The sequence below is a fragment of the Procambarus clarkii genome, chromosome 26, assembly GCF_040958095.1.
Source record: "Procambarus clarkii isolate CNS0578487 chromosome 26, FALCON_Pclarkii_2.0, whole genome shotgun sequence".
NCBI classification, from domain to species: Eukaryota; Metazoa; Arthropoda; class Malacostraca; order Decapoda; family Cambaridae; genus Procambarus; species Procambarus clarkii.
The window spans coordinates 7,156,989-7,178,758 of NC_091175.1; the positions used below are offsets into that span (position 1 = coordinate 7,156,989).

At 40.5% G+C, this 21,770-nt stretch overlaps 1 protein-coding gene across 8 annotated transcripts; it reads right to left on the reverse strand.

Moving 5' to 3' along the window:
• Window positions 1-2,722: 2,722 nt before the first annotated feature.
• Window positions 2,723-18,477, reverse strand: LOC123756727 (divergent protein kinase domain 2A). Of its 8 annotated transcripts, none has more exons than XM_069331824.1 (9): window positions 18,454-18,477; window positions 14,678-15,166; window positions 14,214-14,363; window positions 12,244-12,425; window positions 10,431-10,572; window positions 9,694-9,864; window positions 8,749-8,878; window positions 7,942-8,190; window positions 2,723-7,317 (listed from the first exon to the last, which is right to left on the reverse strand). In XM_069331824.1, the coding sequence occupies exons 2-9, from the start codon at window positions 14,957-14,959 to the stop codon at window positions 7,070-7,072; spliced, it is 1,554 nt and encodes a 517-aa protein (XP_069187925.1). In that variant the 5' UTR covers window positions 14,960-15,166; window positions 18,454-18,477; the 3' UTR covers window positions 2,723-7,069. The 8 variants fall into 8 exon arrangements, with proteins under 8 accessions (XP_069187925.1, XP_045595959.2, XP_069187923.1 ...); XM_045740003.2 differs by lacking the exon at window positions 18,454-18,477 and adding an exon at window positions 18,311-18,445; XM_069331822.1 differs by lacking the exon at window positions 18,454-18,477 and adding an exon at window positions 18,278-18,301.
• Between the last annotated feature and the right edge of the window lie 3,293 nt (window positions 18,478-21,770).

The window sequence follows — 21,770 nt, forward strand, 5'->3', positions numbered from 1 at the left end:
CCGAGTGCCGGCGGTGGGGTGGTTCAAATAGCCTCGGCTATCACCTCATTATGTCCGGTCGTGATGGTCAAGTGGATTAAGGCGTCTTGTACATACCAGATGCGTTGCTTCTGGGAGTATGGGTTCGAGTCACTTCTGGGGTGTGAGTTTTCAGTTGCATATGTCCTGGGGACCATTCAGGCTTGTTCGCATTTGTGTTCCTCACGTGTTGCCCCAAAGAATGAGGTGATTTGGTAAAATGCTATGCCCAAGATAACTATCCGAGTGCCGGCGGTGGGGTGGTTCAAATAGCCTCGGCTATCACCTCATTATGTCCGGTCGTGATGGTCAAGTGGATTAAGGCGTCTTGTACATACCAGATGCGTTGCTTCTGGGAGTATGGGTTCGAGTCACTTCTGGGGTGTGAGTTTTCAGTTATATATATATATATATATATATATATATATATATATATATATATATATATATATATATATATATTTTATAAAGCGAACATTTTAATTTCTCAGATTCTCAAAAAATGGTCATACCACATGCAATAATAAATAGTAACGTAATATTATTTAACAGTCACAAGTTAATCCTAATGCAACACACAACAATTCACATGACAAATTATTTTATAAATTAAAAGGAAGGAAAATCCTTATATCTAATTGCATGTAGAGATTCTCTAATCACAAATTTGCGTATTACAAAAATGCATTACACTAACACAAACAAGTACACATCATAATTATCTATAATATTGCAATCCACCTTTACATTTCTTCACAATCACAATACACCATTACCCTGTACAAAATATTCTAAATACCAATGCATCTCCCCCCCCCCCCCCCTCCCCATCAAATTTAACCTAATTGGGAATTCTAAACTTTTGGTGTGAAAATAATTGAAATGACAGCCTGAGTCTCCCCCAATGTTGCCTGAATGTGTCTGCTCCCGAGCAGTGGTACTATAATGCTGCCTGAATGTGTCTGCTCTCGAGCAGTGGTACTACAATGCTGCCTGAATGTGTCTGTTCTCGAGCAGTGGTACTACAATGCTGCCTGAATGTGTCTGCTCCCGAGCAGTGGTACTACAATGCTGCCTGAATGTGTCTGTTCTCGAGCAGTGGTACTACAATGCTGCCTGAATGTGTCTGCTCTCGAGCAGTAGTACTACAATGCTGCCTGAATATGTCTGCTCTTGAGAGTGGTACTACACAATAGCAAGATGCCCCAAGAGAAACCTCAGCAGGACAAACTTTTTATTCCCAGCAGAGTAAAAATAAGATATTCTTATAAGTAGCCAATTCTACTGCATTTTCCTTTTTACCTATTCTTTTGCTAATTCACCAGCTACTTAGGCATCAATGGTTGGTGTGATATACTAGACTTTTTGTCCATAATATACAGGATAATAAACAAAACATTTTGGGTTAAACATACACTAATTTGATATTGTACATGAAATGATTTTTCTTTGAGTGGCAACTGTAAAAAGTAATAAGAGAGCCATGCCATAAATACCTTATTAAGTAGGTGGAGCAATAATGTTCTCCAAGTATCTCGTACATTGTGATGACAACGTGTTCCATGGATCAAATAGCTTCATTTACATTCTCTTTAGATTCCATCACAACTATATCATAAATAGACAAAGTATTTGGTGGTGCCCAGGTCTCCTTCCCTGCAATCCCCTCTCTGCCCTGTCCTCCCCTCTCCTCCCTTTCCCTTTCTCAGAACATGCAATCCCAACAAATGCACAACATAGCCACAATGCTATTTTTACAACTGTTATTTAATGCAACATTGTATTATCATTGTTAAAAATGAGGTTATGTTGTGTGTAATCATTCTGATCAGCTGAAAAACTGTTGAAAAACTCAAGAAAACAAACCCCCATTTCAGACCTTATAGGAGTTGCTGGGATTCAGAATAGGAGATGATCCTTCTTAATGAGTGGTACTGTGGCTGATCCCGACTGCCAATAGCAGTCCCAAGCGCCCATGTGTCATCTAGAAAAGTTGGGTGAGGCTTGCCCTAAGTATCTGTCCTCCAACACTGGACAGACATTTTCTTTCATATCGATACTAGAGGGGGGTACCTAGCAACACCCGTGTGTGTATGTCTCTCCCCCCCCCATTCCTTTCCTGTCTCTCCCAACCTTCCCCAGTTAATCTCTATTCCATTATCCACCCCCTCTCTCCACTTTTTCCACCAACTGCTAAGGAGGCTATCCCCACTTGTCCTATCTCCATAAAGGTGTTCCTTATTCCAACTTCTACCCGATTATTCATTCCTCAATCCTTGCCCATTGCCAGGGTTGTTGGTCTTCTGTTACTGGTAACAAACTGTGTGCTCTTAAGGGTAGCGTATCCCCATGGCCTTCCTACTACCACCATAACAGGCAGTGGAAAACGGCTCTGGCGAGGTTACGCATCGGCCATACACGTTTAACTCACGGGCACTTAATGGAGCGCTGCCCTGCTCCTTATTGTCCAAACTGCATTGTCCCTCTTACGGTCGTGCATATCCTTGTTGAATGTCCCGACTTCCAGTACGTGCATGTGTCTTGCGTCCTGACCATCCCTCGCAGTCATTTGTCCTTCGATAGAATCCTTGGCGAATCAGATACCTTTGATATCATTCGCCTTATGTGCTTTTTGTTCTCGTATTGGCATCCTTAGAGATATTTAGCACTTTTGAATACCCCCACCCCATATTTGATGGTGCCGCACAGCCTTCCTGGCTTGGTGCCTTCTTTTGCCAATTAATTAATCTTCTCTCCTTCCATCTTAACACCCTTCCTCTCCCACCTTTCTTCCCCCCTTCTCGTCCAAGATTCTCCACCCCTCTGAAAATTTAGTTTACACATTACGAAGCCTTGAAAAAAAAAAAGCTTCACTTTATGGAAACATCACCGATTACTAACTGATTTCATGAAAATCGCAGGTGGGGAAGGGGTCATATAGATGCTGATATTAAAGTGTGGTATTGGGGCCAACCCTGACTGGCCTATAATGCTCTCATACCCTTCTTATCTTGAGGTTATCTTGAGATGATTTCGGGGCTTTTTTAGTGTCCCCGCGGCCCGGTCCTCGACCAGGCCTCCACCCCCAGGAAGCAGCAGCCTGTGACAGCTGACTAACACCCAGGTACCTATTTTACTGCTAGGTAACAGGGGCATAGGGTGAAAGAAACTCTGCCCATTGTTTCTCGCCGGCGCCTGGGATCGAACCCAGGACCACAGGATCACAAGCCCAGTGTGCTGTCCGGTCGGCCGACCGGCTCCCTACCCCATGATTCATTTTGGAGAGCTGGGTGAGGCTCCAACTCCAAGTGTTTGGAGTCCAACCTCAAACACACACACACATTCTATTTAATAGATATAGATAGATTAACTACTCTCTCTCAACCAATTTTATTGGAATACTTTCCTCTAAATCTTCTCACATGTACTTCATCACTGTACTCTGCTCATGGACCCCATTTTGTATTCATTCCTGTATTCATATTACCTCGATTCATTCTCCTCGTCTTTAAGTATAGCTTTAAAATACCATACAGCTTATAAATAAAATTTGATACTATAAAATTATACACTACATCAGTTACTACATTTCTAAAAAATAGTCTACTTGTATATCTTCAAATTTACATCATCTTACATCATTTTCAGTAAAAAATTTTCTTACTAAAACACGTTCCCTTTTTAAAACTAAATACACCATATAATTAAAGCACAGTACAGTATATGAGTCATTCTTGTGCATGTCTAACAGCAGTGTTGTTGTGAAAAAGCATGATTGTCATCCTGTATTTCTTAAAAAACATGGTTGTATTTGAGAAAATATGAAAGCTGTATGATGGAAATGAACCTGCATCCCTGAACCCCTCAGGCGCGCACACACACTACTGACTGCACCATGACCATGGTTATATTGGTTTTGAATTAAGGATGTAGGATATAATATAATCAGGAACAAATGCCAAGCCATTACGACTGTATATCACTTGGAAGGGATCAGGATAAGGATTTGTGAATGGGGGGGAAAAAGGAATGGTGCCCAACCACTTGGATGGTCGGGGATTGAATGCTGGCCTGCATGAAGTGAGAGACTGCCGCTCTAGCGTTCAGCACAAGGATAAGTACTCTATAAATAAGAAGCATTTTAAACTTACCTAGTGTTAACAGAGCCAAAAAATATGAGAGGAAGATTTCATAAGACAAGACTTTCTTGAATCTTACTATTTCCTGGGGAAGCACAATGTCTTCACTACTGGAACTAAAGTGCCTGCTCAATTTCCCACATCAATTGGTACTGGACCTGATTTGGAAAATGTATAAATGCCATGATGTGGCTACTGCTATCATTTATGAGCTGTAAGTGCTTTTATTAATCAGCAGAAAAATAGAGCATAAGAATGAAGGCAACTGCATATAACACAAGCACCCATTTCCTCTTATATTACAAAATAAACAAGTTATGAAGGAATTTGCATACAAAATATGAATTTATATTCATAAAACATTAGGCACTATTGAATCTTTTATAGACATGGTGTAATGTTCTGTGCAGACCATAGCCTCTTCCCTTCTCCTTTTCTTCCCTTCTCCTCCTCCTCTTCTCCCTTGTTCATTCCCCCCACCCTCTTCCTTGGGTTGTGCCAGTCTTCCTTGCCATAAACTTGGGTTCAGGTTTCCTTAGGTAGGGAGACCACCTCAGGCCAGTCTTCTCCCTATCCTATTCCCTAATTCCTCCCTCCAATCTTATTTCGAATTCCCTTTCCAATCGTTCCCCTCTTCCTCCTGCCTCCACTAATCAGTGACGAATTGAGTGGTAGTTAACTCGGCCTCTAGCTGGTGTCATATAGTCCGACGCCAGGTTTCCTGGGATCCGAGTGTGGGAACAATTGAGTTTTCTGTCAAAAGAAATAGACCCTTATGGGCTAGCCTAGCCAGGGAGGCCTAGGGGCAGGGCTATCAGGGCATTTGGCTGGCCTAGAGTAAGACTTTGAATTCATTGGCTTGAGTCCTGAGAGGCAGGGCTTATTGGGCCTAGGAAAACTTATAAGTGGGTGGAGCGTGTTAGACTGGTATAGTTGTTAAGAGAATTGTAGTTAGTGTGTCTTGGGCGTGACTGGGGTACAGGTCAGGTGACTTGGAGGGCAGCCACTCAACATCTGGGATGGTTTTGCAGGATAAGGTAATGCCTGTCTGAGTTATGGTACATCAAAGTAATTGCACCCCAATTTTATGATTGCCTCTTAGGATGTTTTATTAGAGTAGGATATATTTTTAATCTGTTTTCAATATATGTGCCTGTTTTAATAAAGTGAACATTTGATCTAGTGGTATTTAGTTAATCCCCCTCCCTTTTTGTTTATTAATGCAGAGTCATTCTTATATGTGGTATTTGTGTGTGGTACTGGAAATCCCCCTGGGTTCTCCTCCATTTCATGGATATTAGAGTTACCCTTGAATCCTCAATAAATAAAGTTTATAATTTATTCCCCAAGCCTTTTTGTACTAAGATTCCTAATGCCCTTGAGTTCATGATTATTGATTTCTGTCCTCCCTGGGAGATCAGTAGTCTAGACACATTCCGGTCGCAGGAAGGTGGTGGTAGTTTTACAATTAAGTTTTTATTCATTATTTTTAAATTAATAAACCCTTCACTTGTTGCTTCCCCCTCATTTAATATTTCAGTTTTGATATTAGCGGGTAAATCAGTGAGGGGTCACAGTGATTCTGCACACGGTGTTGAGCTGGGGGTATTGAATGAGTAAGGGAAGAGTAGGCCGGGTTATTACAATGGAAATCAAATTATTAAGAGCGATGATAACTATTAAAACATGCACAGACCTGTAATTTATTGGAAAAATAGATAATGATGTACAAGTAAGGTTGGCAAGCTGCTTCCCAAGCTAAGCATTGCACTAATCATGTATGGGTAAGACTTACCTTCAAGGGCAGTATTGCACTAATTGCACTGTATGGTTAAAACATACCTTCAAGGGAAGCATCACAAAGCGTCCTGTACTGTTACTCTCTCTTGCAAAACATACTAATGCCTTCAATATACAGTACCATATCTACATCTGTATAGTATAGTAAATCTGTTAATGGAAATTGTATTTTCAATTTGCAATTTATGCAACATGAACATAATCTAAAATATACGTTGGGTGTCTGATACCCAACACACGCAATTGAAAATGAAGAAATGACAGACCAAAAGGTCGTCATTTCTTCATTTTCCGATGCGTGTTGGGTACCAACTCTTCAACCACGTTATTGTGACTCATCGTCAGTACACACATTTCCATGCCCCCTTTTTTTTATCTGCATTGTGTTTGAGATGTTAAAATGAAATACTTGGTATGTGTAGAGGTGATTGTATGAGGATAGGTTTGTAGGCCATTGGGCAGCTTATCTGCTGTGCTATCAAAGTGACTCATAAACTGTACTGTACCACAACCCATGTTTGATGAACTGAGCCACCAATAATGAGCTCTCCATTATGGCATTATGATAGGCAGAAGCCATCTCTCACAGCACAAAGATTGGGTAACAACAAGCAGTGCCTAATGAAGCACAATCCTGACTATTCACCATAATTTTGTTCAATGTGTTTTATTACTGTGTGTAATCCATCAATCAATGAAACAAACTGTTCAATTTGTTCAAGTCTATATAGTATATAAAGATTCTGCTTCACAAGCCTGTGAACTGCACTATAAAAACCTAACACACACACAACTCATGCTACTTCTTGCCAAAAGCAGTGAGGTCATTCAAGACATGGTCTGGTTACTTATACTGGGACACCATATAACACTTTACAGAGAATAGATTTAAACACATAATTAGTATTGCTGTAACCAGTATATCACAGCTAATGTGCCACAGTTGTAAGTATTCAAACTTGAGGGCTATTCATATATTTCTTTGACATTCAGTACTGTAATCTATTTCATAACATGAAACAAATATTTTTAGAAAAAATGTGACATGTAACATTAATTTGAAAAAGACCAACTTGTTTCTACTACCAGCAGGTTGAATTATTTGAGCCTCCTCAACCTTCGTCCTCCCCATAGTCATAATCATCATCGTCATAATCGTCGCCATCGTCATTTTTAGTATTGGATACCTCCTCTCCGTTATCCCCATCATCATCATCATCATCCAGCAGGAAGTCTGAGAGAAAGTCTCGAAGTTCCTGAGCAGCTTGGAGTCTGCCCCCTGGTGCTGCTTCATCCACACACTCAGCCAACAGCTCCTCTACTGTGGCTCTATCAGAAGCTGGAATATCATGCAGGAGACCTGGGAGGAAAAAGAAGAAAAGCACTGCCACTTGACCAGATAATTCTAAGAGCATCTTCCAGCCAAAGTGCCTTTTTAATCTTTTATTTATTCACTCAAGATAGTTTAGCCTCTTATAAACACCTTATTTCTTTTACTGCTATAGCAGATTGTGATCGCCTAATGCAAAATCAGCATTACACTCTATTGTCACCACGTGCATTCCCCTGCGATGCAGCAGTGCCAATGCCTTTTTCAATCTCTCATACGTATTATTTCAACAATTTGTTTTATATAATTTGGGTGTTGGAAAGCTTGATGATAGCAATTTTTGTGTATAAATTGTGCCTTCTTTTTTGTTAGATTCATCCATCATTATAAGTGCTATAAAAATTAATGGTAAATATAGAAAGATTATTCTTTCCTTATTAGAAATGTGAAACAATTATAAAACAACATTAATCAACTAAAATAACAAATCAATGAAAGGGGAAAAAATAGGAGCCAAATTTACATGATTTGTATTTTGTAACTAAAATACATCAAATTTTCTCTGATGGTTTTTTAAATTATATTTTACATATTAGGAACACCTATGACCTGGCAATTAAACTGTCTAATGGGAGCAATGAAAGGCGTACTAACCTCTTGTAGAGCGAGGCTGTTTCTGTTGATTGGTGGCACTGGTGAAGTAGTCGACATACTTGTGCTGCTCCATGTCACTGAGAATCATGGCACACACTGCAGCGTACATGAGGTGGCCAACGTCTTCCACACGTGAGCATACCTCGTCGGTATCGTGACTCTCTCTGTATACTTCTCCAGTAAACTTTTGGAAGCATTCTTTGTTGCAGACCTCCTGAGCACGATTTTCATTTCCATCCTCATAATCTTCTGGCAATAAGAAACAGTATGAAGGCAATAAGAAACAGTATGAAGGCAATGTTATAAATGAATATGAGATATCTCAAGATTGTGATAGCCTTCACTTTTGCATTAAATTAAGAAAATATTATTAATTCTGAATCAGAAAAAGAAAGAAAAATTAATTTCAGGTAGATCAGACTGAAGAAAGAAACTTCCCTATTAAGAAAGTTTTAGTTTGGTTATAAAATACGAGAGAATGCTTGCTATCATAAGTGTACTTAATTTCAAATTTTCTTATAATAATAGCAGTAGTACGATAAAAGAATTATTTGCAACATGTCTAGTAATCAGTACAGTACTTCTTTAACCAAACTCTGTATGACTGGATTCTGTACATAGATTCTGAATGACAGGAATAAATACTCAGTTAAATACTTACTACAACTAAACTGATGCAACTAAATACTATTACAGTTTATAAAATCACACAAAACAATAATAAAATTCACGAGTGATGCTACCTATACCTTAGTGCAACACCCAAAATCATATTAATCCTCTGATCTTAAGATTACAGTACTGTACCTCTAAAAAGATTCTTATCTACAACGGCCATGTTGGCGAGGTCCGTCAGAACAACTTCCCCCTCCTTGTTGACAGCCAGCTTGTCTAGTGACCACAACCCATAAAACAGGTACCACTCTGGATCATCCTCCTGAAAAATAATGCCTTTTACATATGCATGAATTTTACACAGATAAAAAGTTTACCTTGGCAATTTTTAAGAGACAGAAATAACTTCTGTGTTCTATAAAATAAGTACAGAATGCAACATGCTTATTACCACCTCTGAAAGTAGGTAATTCCTCATAAATATACTCAGCACCAGAAAAAACTTTACTCCAGTCAGTATCTATTTACAGTATATCTGGGTGCAGACATATAGATCAACTCATTGAAAAGGCATTCTGAGTGAAATACAGTGGTACCTTCGCCTACGAATTTAATCTGTTCCCAGAGATGGTTCAACAATCGAAAAACCGACCCAAACGTGTATCAATAAACTCAAGAAATGAGGAAAAAAAAAAAAAAATTGAATTTTACGAAGGAATTGAGCTCGAAAACCAAAAAATTTGAAAAGAGGGGCATTCAAAAACCGAGGTTCCACTGTACTGTAATTCTCATTCTCATTCTCATTCTCTCTCTCTCTCTCTCTCTCTCTCTCTACCCCAGTGGGCAAAACATGCTCAAGTAATAATGAATCAACATTATTGATGTTAAATCAATATTATCAAAGTTGATCCAAAGTCGATAAGTCAGGAAATAAATTTGAAAACACACTATGGGCACTCAAACCCACACTTCAGACTTCAAAGGACTCACTGGTTGTTGCAATAGAAGCACATTTGTCTCAACAGAAACATTGTTACAATAATTGGCATATTTAGGTCAGGTAAAGTTGTTAAGGTACTGTAATAATAATTCAAATTATGTTTTTACGGTATTTTATGAAAAACAAAAACATCTTACCATAAAGTCATCAACCATGGTCAGAATTTGAGCAGCAAGTGAGGCACGAACATTAAATGGCTCATCCAGCAGGGAAGCCAGGGGAGTCAGCTCCCCTTCTAGGACCCCGACCCGCCCACAAACACCAACAAGTCGAGGAAAACCAACATTAAGATTTGCCTTTGTCAGTAACTGAAAACACCAACACACCAATTAGACACAATTGATAATAAGTTCATAAGTAATTATCAAAAGGAGGCAACAGGCCTGAACAATTATTTAGCACTGCCTGTGGCACACAACAGTCAAAAAATCCAAAAATACTGTAATAAGGTGGCATATTTGCTGTCTTATTACAGTACTTCAGGCAAAGAAGTCAGGCAAAGAGTTTGCCAGACTCTTTGGAAAGCTGCCCTTGCATTCAATCTATCCATTTAGTTCTTCAATGAAGTGGATAACATAAGATAACATCTCTCTAAAATTTACAAAATACATGCTTGTTCAGCATGATATGCATTTTGCCTATATCAATAATACACACCCAGAGACAAGAGAGATTGTTACATAATAATACTTTTAGCATTTCATAATAGTTAACTAAAACCATTATTACTACATTACCACAGTGAATTAAAACAATTTAACGAGCTCATGATGAATCTGTGTGGATAACTAAACATTTATGTAATTTCAACACCATACTGCCACAAGTTATTGCTATGCATTACAAGTTATTGCTATGTACAAATGTGCCAAACCTTAAGGACAACAATATCTGGAGCGATGGTTAAAGTTGTGTATAAAGCAATCCTTTCATCTTGACTCAGACTATGATCATCATTGTCATCAAAAGATCGCTCTATAACGCTTAGCAGCTTCTTGCTTGGACACATTAATAATCTGAAAAGTTAAAATTATATACAGTATATGTATATAATATATATATATTTTTTGTTGGCAGGGATAATCAATTAAAATATTAACATATTAAAGATATGATCTTGAATAAAATATTATACAGTATTAAGTAGAAAGTGGAAACATGTACACTGTACAGAATTTCAGCAGTACTGTGGTGTACTTAAAGAGCAAATTTAACAAAAATATAATAAGAATGAGTGACAAATGGCAAAATATACATACCATAGTTGATTCAATAATTGCAGCAAGAAGCAACGATGCAAGAATATACAGAATAACCTAAGAGTGTGGGGTAGAACAGAACCCTAGGTGAGCCAGGAACAATTGACTTGCAGCAATTCTCTTATACTGTATTGCTATAAGAAAACAATGAATCTTCCCTACTATGCTGTCTTGGTAGACTTATCAGGTTGAACATAATCACCTTACAAATTACAGTACTGAAATTAAATTTGGTTCACCAGAAGTGTCAAAAAAAAAAAAAATTGAGTTGACAAAGTTGATTGGTCTGAACACCATAGAAGAACACCATATGGCTAGTTTTAATTTTGAATGACGAGTTTCACTCCGAATGAATGTGGCCCCATATCTCATTAAATATAAATTTTAAAAGACTGTCTCCAGCGATACTGAAACACACACACACACACACACACACACACACACACACACACACAAAAAAAAAAAAAAAAAAAAAAAAACCTGCGTTGAATGTAACGAAGCGCCATTTTCTGGGTTGAGCCCCGGAGGTTTCCTGAAGCTAACGGACTGATATCCATTATATTAGTCAAGAACATCAGTTAACGGGAGTTCTGTGCCTACCGCTGGTGTCAGCGGTAGGCAGGGAATAGGTAGGAATGGGCAGTGCTGAACTAGTGTCAGCGCTTGGTCGCCTGGGTGGACATGCTGGTTGTGTGGATATTTGCTTGTTTGTTGTTTCCTCTTGGGCTCTTGGTTCATGGGCTCTGTTTGGTCTTGGGTTGCGATGTTTTACCAGTAGGGGTTGGTAATAGTTCACCTACCTTTCTGGGTGATACCCCCCCCTCCCCCCCAGTTGATGGCAGACATGACTACACTTTGTGAGAGTAGAGTGTTTCATAACCTCCCTTCGCCTCAATGAGGAAACCAGGGGCCAAATTCACGAAGCAGTTACACAAGCACTTACGAACCTGTACATCTTTTCTCAATCTTTGGCGGCTTTGTTTACAATTATTAAACAGTCAATGAGCTCCGAAGCACCAGGAGGCAGTTTATAACAATAACAACAGTTGATTGGGAAGTTTTCATGCTTGTAAACTGTTTAATAAATGCAAATAAAGTCATCAAAGATTGAGGAAAGATGTACACGTTCGTAAGTACTTGCGTAACTGCTTCGTGAATCTGGACCCCTGGTCACATAAAGCAGCCACAGCCTTCTAGCCTGTAGTTCAAGAAGGCGACTCGAAATAATAAATAGAAACAGTAACAACAAAGGGATACGCCATTCTGGAGTCTAGCAAGATGAAAAATCCTAGTGAATAGTTAAACAAAAATAAGAAAAACTTACTGCATAAAGATCTAGAAGAGGTAAAATTATACAGAAAGTTCATCCAGAATTGAATGGCTTATGATAAAATGAATACAAAGATACACGTAAAAATGCATACATACGGATACTGTGTTCGAGGAATGCCAACACTGCGGAGCAGATGGTGTATCAATTGAGGTGACAATGGCTGTGGTCTTGCCAAGAAGGATTTATAAGCAGCTGACCCAACATTGCATCCTTCACCCAGACTGGCATTCTTACAAACAGCTTCATCTAGGCGTGAGAAATGGTTACCCAAAGGAACCTGCAACAGGTAGAGGAGTATCAATGGAAAAAGTACAGGCCCTCTCAAAACTGTACTGTTAAATTTATCTGATTTCTTTTCATTCTCTAAATAATAAGTCAGTTTTCATCTACAGAAATACACAAGGACAAGAGGGTAAGAAGCACACAATAGAAAGATTATATTCTGATAGATTATAGATAAAATTGAAATATGCAAGAAATGAATGTAGTGACTAGGTGCCAGGGTGTGAACAAGAAGAAGACAGCACGGGACATTCAGGGCACAAAACATAGAGAAATGTTAGAAAAATGTCTCTAACATTTCTAGTACTGTATCTTATACAGTGGAACCTCAGTTTTCGAATGCCCCTATCTTTTCAAATTTTTAGGTTTTCGAGCTCAATTTCCTTGTAAAATTCAACACGGTATACGAGGTTTGCTGCACTTCTCGTAGTTTGTTCACACACTTTTGGGTCGACCAAGCGTGTGGTTCTGGCTGGCGCGCCTCAATTTACCAGTGTGTCCTGCCCAGTGATGATCGCGCTTGAATTCTTTGTGAAGAAATTCATTCTTTTTGTGCTTTTTTGGTTTCTGAACATTAAAAGTAATTATTATATATCATGCCCTGGGTCCCAAGAAAGTCAGTGGTAAAGTTCAACCTAGGAGAACAATTGTGAGGATGACCATAGAGCAAAAACAAGAGATCATTTGTAAACATGAAAATGGTACGCGGGTTGTTGAAATAGCTAGACACTACAACAAAAATATGTCAACTATATGCTCCGTAATTACTAAGAAAAAGGACATTATGAGTGTTAAAGTGACAAAAGGCATAAAGGAATTTAGTTTTGTTACAATAATGTTCTTTCCTTCCAATGCCATTCCTCTAATCCAGCCTATGGACCAGGAAATCATTTCCAATTTTAAGAAACTGATGCAACAAACCTCACCCTCAAAAAGTTCTGGAAAAAAACATTCACATTCTGAGTGCTTTAAACCTCATAGACAAAGAAGTGACTAGCTGGAGAAAATTGTGGCCTGAATGTGTTCCAGAACGAGACTTTGAGGGGTTCGAGCCTGAACCTGCAGTGACTTTTGTTTAGAAAATTGTTTTTCTGGGCCAGAAATTGGGCTTGGAGTTGGATGGTGCTGATGTGGAGGAGTTGGTGGAGGAACACAACGAAGAACTGATCACCGGCGAACTCCTAACCCTTCACAATGAGCAGCAACAAGAGGCAGCTGAGGAAATTTCTTCAGGGGAGGAGGAGACTAGAGGATGTTCCTTCCTTAATACAGTAATTAAGAAATGGTGTACAGTATGGAAAGAACTGCAAAATTTTGCTGAAAAGTGTCACACAAATAAAGCTGTAACAGATCGTTGTGCTACCCTTTTTTAATGACAATGTGATGTCTTGCTTCAGACATTTAGACCCCCCCCACCTCATCGTCTTCCATATGCCAACAAGAGTCCTCAATAAAGGTAAGATATACTTGTACATACTGTAGTACAAAATATAAATAGTAGTATGCATAAAATGTATTTTCAAGTTAATATTTTTTGGGGTGTGGAACTGATTACTATAATTCAACTTATATTATTTCTTATGGAAAAATTTGTTTCGCTTTCAAACTTTCGGTTATTGAACAGTCTCTGGGAACGGATTAAATTTAAAAACGGAGGTACCACTGTAGTATTTCATCCTGAACCCTATCATAGTAAAACATAAAAGAAAGGTAATTTTTGGGGGTTTTGGAATTTTTTTTTTACCCTCTTTAGTAACTTTGTTATAACCAAAAGAGTTCTCACCTTGACAGAAAGTTTATGCATATCCCCCAAGTGAGCTTCGTAGATAGAATCTCCATTTTGTCCATGGGGAGTATCTGTAGCTAAGGTGAGGAAGCCAGCAGAAACATCTTCACATAGGTCATGTCCAAAACACAATGGACAGGTCTCCTCCTAGCAGGGTGAAGAAGAATAAATTAGCAATACAAAATACAATGTGGGGTGCAAGTCCATAAATTTTGAAGAGAAATTTGTATAAGCAGCTATTGTCAACTTGTACAGCAAATGTAGTCTAGCATGAATCAATCCATTTAAGTAGAGCTGCCCTGCATCTTTATTTCATTGATATGGCAAAACCTGCAAAATATCAATTAAACTTGCAACATAATAAGGTTACTGTGTATACACAGACAGTAGTTTAAATACAAACATTTAAGATATATGGATATGAATTCAAGAATAAATATAGAGTACATCAGAAAATGTACCTTGGCTAAATCTTGGAAAAGATCAGCAAAAATATTAGCTCCCGATGCCTTGTTGCCACCTCGACCACCATGACGAGGAGAGAGCACTGGAGTGTCTATATTGATGTTATTCTCTCTTCCACTGTTGACCCTCTTCTCATGGGTCTTTGAGGAGCTTGCCTGGGTCTGGCGTGGACTTGGAGATCCACCATCGGCCTCCCAGACTCGTACCACCACCAGCACTAACATTATAAATGACACACACACAAACAATTTCTGATAGTGAATTCTTAACAGCTGCATCTTGTGAGATACTATTCTTTTACAAGCAACAATTTGTTAGCTACTGTATTGAACTGTTGATTATTTGGTTGACATCCACAACAATGGACTAAATCTCTTAACATATTAACAGTAACACAGTTACAGAAAGCTTCTACTGCATAACAAGAGTTTTTGTTTTTCTGAAGACAAACACTTTTACATCCATAACTGTCAGGAGCCCATTACCTGCAAATAAAAATACTTTTATTAGAAATATTATAACATTATTAAAAAAAATGCATGCACAAACACGTACATACTCAAGGTACAGCACATATATGCAAACTCTCATACATATGAATTCCTGAATTTACCGGAGGGCCACTAACACACTAGTGGCCTTAATGAAGACAGGAAGCTGGCAGCTTGTCAAAGGTCCCCCCCCCCCAATCTGTCCTGATGACTTTGATTACCTAGTTTGAGGTTATCTTGAGATGATTTTAGGCCTTAGCGTCCCTGCAGCCCGGCCCTCAACCAGGTCTCCTTTTTGTTACACACCCCCAGGAAGCAGCCCATAGCAGCTGTCTAACTCCCAGGTATCTATTCACTGCTAGGTGAACAGGGGCATAAGGGGTGAAAGAAACTGCCCATTTCTTTCTGCCTCCACCGGGGATCGAACCCAGAACCTCAGGACTATGAATCCAGAATGCTGTCCACTCAGCTGTCAGGCCCCAAATATTAAAATTCAAGTTTTTTGGCATTTATGGCTTCAGTGGGTAGGTGGTTCCATGAATTTGTAACCCTGTGGGTGAAAAAGCACATCCTGCTTTTATTCCTACATTGTGGCACCTTGAACTTTAAACCGTTGTTCCTTGTTTGTGTTACATTTCACTTTTTGAAGAAGCTGTTTGGATAAACATCCTCCAAAATTGTTTAGTACAGTATTTTAAAAGTTTTGATGAGATCTGCCCTGTCATACAAGATTTGCAGTGATGTTAGTCCAAGGCCCTCAATCGTTTCTGGTATGAAAGATGACTTAGTTCTGGAATTATTTTTTTTGTTCAGTTTTGTACTTTGTCCAAAGCAGCTATGTCCTTCTTGATGACAGATGACGATTATACAATGAACGTATCCAGTACAGGGTGAGCACCAGGCATGCTGCAGCCTCCCAGGTCATTGCCCTCACCATTATCACCACCACCTGTATCATCTCCAATTTTTAAGAAAGTGATACTATAGATGAATCGTTTTCTGGGTTCAGTGATGCTGCTTCTGATACAAGTAGTATAGATGAACAGAGTGTTAGCTGCTTCCATGGTGGTGCCAGTACAAGGAGCACCACCTTTTAAATCATCTTTACCAGGTAAATCAGGCAAACATGAGGGCCCTGGTAGTAGAGTCAGGTTCATTCTCGACGCACAATCGAGAATTCCGTGTTCGAATTCCAGGCGGGACAGAAATGGTTGGGTACATTTCCTTTCACCTAATGTATCTGTTCTCCTAGCAGTCAGTACTGGGCGGGGTCAGTAATTCGATCTGGGGGGGGGGGGGGGGGAGGAACATTGATAAAGCCTAACGTGTATGAATACACTCTGGCTCCCTGTCTCCCAACACCAAAGCCATAAATGCCAAAACTAAAATGCTAAAGCCAAAAATAAACTGTAGAATCCAGCTTGAAAAAATCCTCACAACAAATGGGAGGGAGACCTTTAACAAGCTGCAGGCTTCCTCTTTTCATTAAGGCCACTAGTGTGTAAACTCAAGCACAACTACACAAGATAAATATTCATTGTCCTACACCTCGTTTCCAACTTACTCCTAAACCAAAAATAAGAGTGAATAATGTGCAGATTGTGTCTCGGGGTCTTGATAAGGCCTGACATTTTTTGTTCTCATTTCAACGATAATGCTGTAAACTAATATTCTCTACCACAACCTAGCCTAACCTAATTGTTAACCTATCTAATTTTTTTATATATATATATATATACACAATAGTTTTTACATTCTTGTACAGCCACTAGTACGCATAGCATTTCGGGCAAGTCTTTAATCCTATGTTCCCTGGAATATGACCCCCACGAAGAATCGTTTTTACAACCAAGTACCCATTTTACTGTTGAGTTAAACAGAGGGTAAGGATTGACTCCCAGTAAATCCTCCGCGGCCAGGATACGAACCCAGGATAAAGCACTCGCGGAACGCCAGGTGAGTGTCTTACCACAACGCCACAGGGACTTATAATGCCTAACCTAATTGTTACCTAACTCATGTACAGTAATTGTGGCCAAGTTGACTTTATACCATTCACATCTGTCTGCTAACAATATAAATATTATTCAAGTCGCATAGTCCCTGTGGTCATGCAGTGTCCGTGGCACAGTGGTAAGACACTCACCCGGCGCTTCGCGAGCACTTTGGCCTGAGTTCGTATCCTAGCCGGGACGGATTAACTGGGCGCCAATCCTTAACTGTAACCTCTGTTCACCCAGCAGTGAATGGGTACCTGGTTGTTAAATGATTTGGCGGGTCGTAATCCAGGGAAAATTAGGATTAAGAACCTGTCCAAAACTCTATGCGTGCTAGTGGCTGTACAAGAATGTAACAACTCTTTGTATATATATATAAATAAAAATAAATACCTGTACTGGAATGGGTTTATAAGCGGCAAATGATGTGTCAATCTATATCAACCTAACAAAAATAAAGGTTGAACTTTTTATTTATATTCTGTGTAAGGTCATGACCTAGCTTGAGGGGATCTTTATAACTTAAGTGTAGCTTCTTGACCTTCAAGTGGGGTGATGGTGGTCACTGGAGAGGTCAGATTAGGCACTGCTGGTTCTTAGGCCTCAGTGGTCGCCTTAGCTTGTGGGACCTCAATAGGCCTGACAGAATTCCTGTAGCGGAAACGTGTATAGGCTTCACGTACCATCCTACAGGAGTCCAAGACCCCTACTGGGCTTGACAAGCACATCAATAAGTCAATACAAATGTCCAAACACACACACATTACCTCCCCCACGGCATCAATACCTTCAGGCAGCGGTTAATACTTGTACGGCGGACGGCCTCATACCACCTACTGATCTAAGTGTTATATTGATCCACATATATCACCAGAGCTTCCCAGAGTGTTGACCGCCTGTTGCTGGCCACACACACCCCGGGGCCCGCTCACACCCCCGGCCCGCTCCCCACACACACCGGGGCCCGCTCACACCCTCGGGCCCGTTTCCCAGGCCGCTTCTTACCTTCACCGGCCACTAAAACCTGCATGTATTGCGGGTATTAACCCCCACCCACCCCCCCTGGTGGAGCATATATTGGGTGGTGTTGGCTGTGTGAGCGTCCCACCTGTCGTCCCGCCCACCTACTGCCTCCACCCACCACGTCTGCTCCTGTCTTCACTCTCTGTCATTAAGATTGACAGGTGTGTGTGAGACCGTCTTGGGAGTTATATGGTTTAACTGCGAGCATTCCTGCAGGTGTAGTGAGGTGCGAGAAGCAGGTGTGCGCGGGCAGCCCATTACCCCTCCTCAGTTGACAGCCCTTCTGCGCACTCTTGACGGCCCGGTCAGTGTCCCCGGTGACACTGTTGACGGTCCGGTCAGTGTCCCCGGTGACACTGTTGACGGTCCGGTCAGTGTCCCTGGGGGCACTGTTGACGGTCCGGTCAGTGTCCCTGGGGGCACTGTTGACGGTCCGGTCAGTGTCCCTGGGGGCACTGTTGACGGTCCGGTCAGTGTTCCCGGTGACACTGTTGACGGTCCAGTCAGTGTCCCCGGTGACACTGTTGACGGCCCGGTCAGTGTCCCCGGTAACACTGTTGATGGTCCGGTCAGTGTCCCCGGTGACACTGTTGACGGCCCGGTCAGTGTCCCCGGTAACACTGTTGATGGTCCAGTCAGTGTCCCCGGTGACACTGTTGACGGTCCGGTCAGTGTTCCTGGTGACACTGTTGACGGTCCGGTCAGTGTCGTCGGTGACACTGTTGACGGTCTGGTCAGTGTCCTCGGGGCACTGTTGACGGTCCGGTCAGTGTCCTCGGGGCACTGTTGACAGTCCGTTCAGTATCCCCGGTGACACTGTTGACGGTCCGGTCAGTGTCCTCGGGGCACTGTTGACGGTCCGGTCAGTGTCCTCGGGGCACTGTTGACGGTCCGGTCAGTGTCCTCGGGGCACTGTTGACGGTCCGGTCAGTGTCCTCAGGGCACTGTTGACGGTCCGGTCAGTGTCCTCGGGGCACTGTTGACGGTCCGGTCAGTGTCCCCGGTGACACTGTTGACGGTCCGGTCAGTATCCTCGGGGCACTGTTGACGGTCCGGTCAGTGTCCTCGGGGCACTGTTGACGGTCCGGTCAGTGTCCCCGATGACACTCTTGACGGTGTGGTCAGTGTCCCCGGTGACACTGTTGACAGCCCGGTCAGTGTTCCCCTGGGGCACTGTTGACAGTCCGGTCAGTGTCTCCGGTGACACTGTTGACAGCCCGGTCAGTGTTACCCCCAGGGCACTCTTGACGGTTCAGTCAGTGTCCCCGGGGGCACTGTTGACTGCCCGGTCATTAGGAAATCCCGTACTCAAGATTTTCCCCCTTCCCCAATGATTTTCGCCCTTTGCCCAAAGTTATGTGCAAACTTTAAACATAGGGTTGCTGGAATCAGCTACTTCTCCCCTTCCCAATTTGGCTTTCGCAAGTACCTTGTAGGACTTCAGGTCTACATTCAATATCCCCAGCAGATTTTAAATAAGTCAAATTTTGTTGGATTCCCAGCCATATTAGTTTCCTTGTAGACATCACTAAGGAGACCATTAATACTTTTCACCCATTTCCCAAAAAAAGGATTAGTTAGAGTTTTTTTAGCCATTCATTTTGTAGTCTTCGACCGTTTGCAGGGTCATTGTGTTCCATTAGAGATAAACTGCGTATTCTTAAAATTGAACTTCCATTTGCCTTCCTCGTACCACTGTAACAGACGGTAGGAAATCGTTCTGGCTAGGTTGTGTACCAGTCACGCGAGCTTAACTCTTGGGCATTTTATGAAACAACTTACTCCTATTGTCCAACCTGCTTTGTCCCTCCTAGTCATGTCCTGATTTTCTAGATCTTACGTCTTGCTTCTTGTCCATCTCCTAATTACGTGTTTAAACTGCACATTGTTTTTCTGTACTTTACAATACATACTTCGTCGGCAATATACCATATCATTCAACTATTAAATAATTTGTCAACTGCTTTTAATGCTCAACTCTACAGTTTATTATACAGTAGTACCAGTACAAATTTCTCATTAAAAAATAACTTGGGAAGCCTAATTTAAACAAACTACAATTCTCAAGAAATATTTATTTCTCAGATCAGAGCATAATAAAATATTTTGGAAAATTATACAATATAGCAATTTTTCTTAACATAAACCAAAAGTAATGTCTACAGCACAACAACTTGTAATGAATTTTATATGATGTCACTGAAGAGTAAATAATGCCACCAAGATTAAGGGAAATTACTTAGGGAAATTTAGGAAGGAAGGGAAGGGGGACAAAAATCAACATTAACAGCTACCACATTAGAGGTGCAGTTACTCTCAACATCCCTGAATGACAGACTTTGCAATTGCAGCATCCAGTTTCCCTGCAGAAGTGTAGGTTAAACATGAAACATTAGCACACAAGGACCTAAATACATTACTAATTTATTGTGCAAAGTTGCATCCACAGGTAACTACTACTAAAATGACAGGTGCCTAGATGCAAAAATAGTACTGGATACAAATACAGTAGTAACAAAATTCCATTGAATCTATAATTATTTTTAATGATAGATTTTGGACTAGAAGCCCAATGTTAGCCTAGTTTTAGGTTAGAGCCTAGATGTTATTCAGCACCATGTGCCTCTAACAAAAGTTATCTCGATGTTTTACATAGAGTAGGTTGCAAATTTATTTTTTTAATTTATATCTTATCTTATCATTTACATGCATGCCATCCACTATTCACATGCAACAACATAAGAGTAGGCATACATATATATATATATGCTCACGTTTGTAAAAATAAATCAAGAGCGAAACGATATTAACTGGGAATATACGAGTAACAGACTTTTGTAGTTTGGACGACTCATTTTAGCTAATACCAGTATATAAATAAAATAATTAATCATGATTTCAATATTGCCATTTATTCCTGTCAGTATTATGGGAAATATTAGAGAGGAATAAAAGTTTGGCATGGTTAACACTCCTGACAGCAAAGTTTAACTCTTAATATTGTAAGCTAGTTCCCATAAATTTATAACAGCATAAAGGCTTGCACACACTGAAGGCACTGATCGACTGTCTAAAAATTTATGGAGCTCAAACAATTAGTACAACATTGGAATGTTTGTTCACAGCTTTGAAAAGAGTAATTAATTAATTATCAAAGAAGGCACCAAGCTGGGAAGGCTATGTAGCACCATCAAATGTGCAGAATAATCAGAGGGCACTAATTATCACTGAGGATGCCAATATGAGAATAAACGCATAAGGCGAACGATATCAAAAGTATCCGATTCACCGAGAATTCTGTCGAGGGAAAAGTGACTGCCGGAGACGGTCGGAAAGCAAGACACATGCTCGTCCTGGAAGTCAGGACATTCGACAAGGATATGCACAACTGTAAGAGGGACAATGCAGTTAGGACAATAAGGAGCGGGGCAGCGCTCCATTAAGTGTCCGCAGCTATGAAAGAGAGTCAGCGCAATAATATAATAAGTACAAAGATGATATTGATGAATAGATGATATAGTCACAGAAACATGCAATATGTATCAGTAAAGCCCCTATCTTAACTGATGAATGAAATC

Bases quoted from the DNA above. Each gene is read 5' to 3' on its own strand.
- LOC123756727 (XM_069331824.1), bottom strand. From the start codon at position 14,959: ATGCAGCTGTTAAGAATTCACTATCAGAAATTGTTTGTGTGTGTGTCA. The intron at 8,879-9,693 runs GTAAGATGTTTT...ATTATTTTTCAG, and splicing joins CCATGGTTGATGACTTTATG to GAGGATGATCCAGAGTGGTA. The intron at 8,191-8,748 runs GTACAGTACTGT...TCTTATTGCCAG, and splicing joins AGATAAGAATCTTTTTAGAG to AAGATTATGAGGATGGAAAT.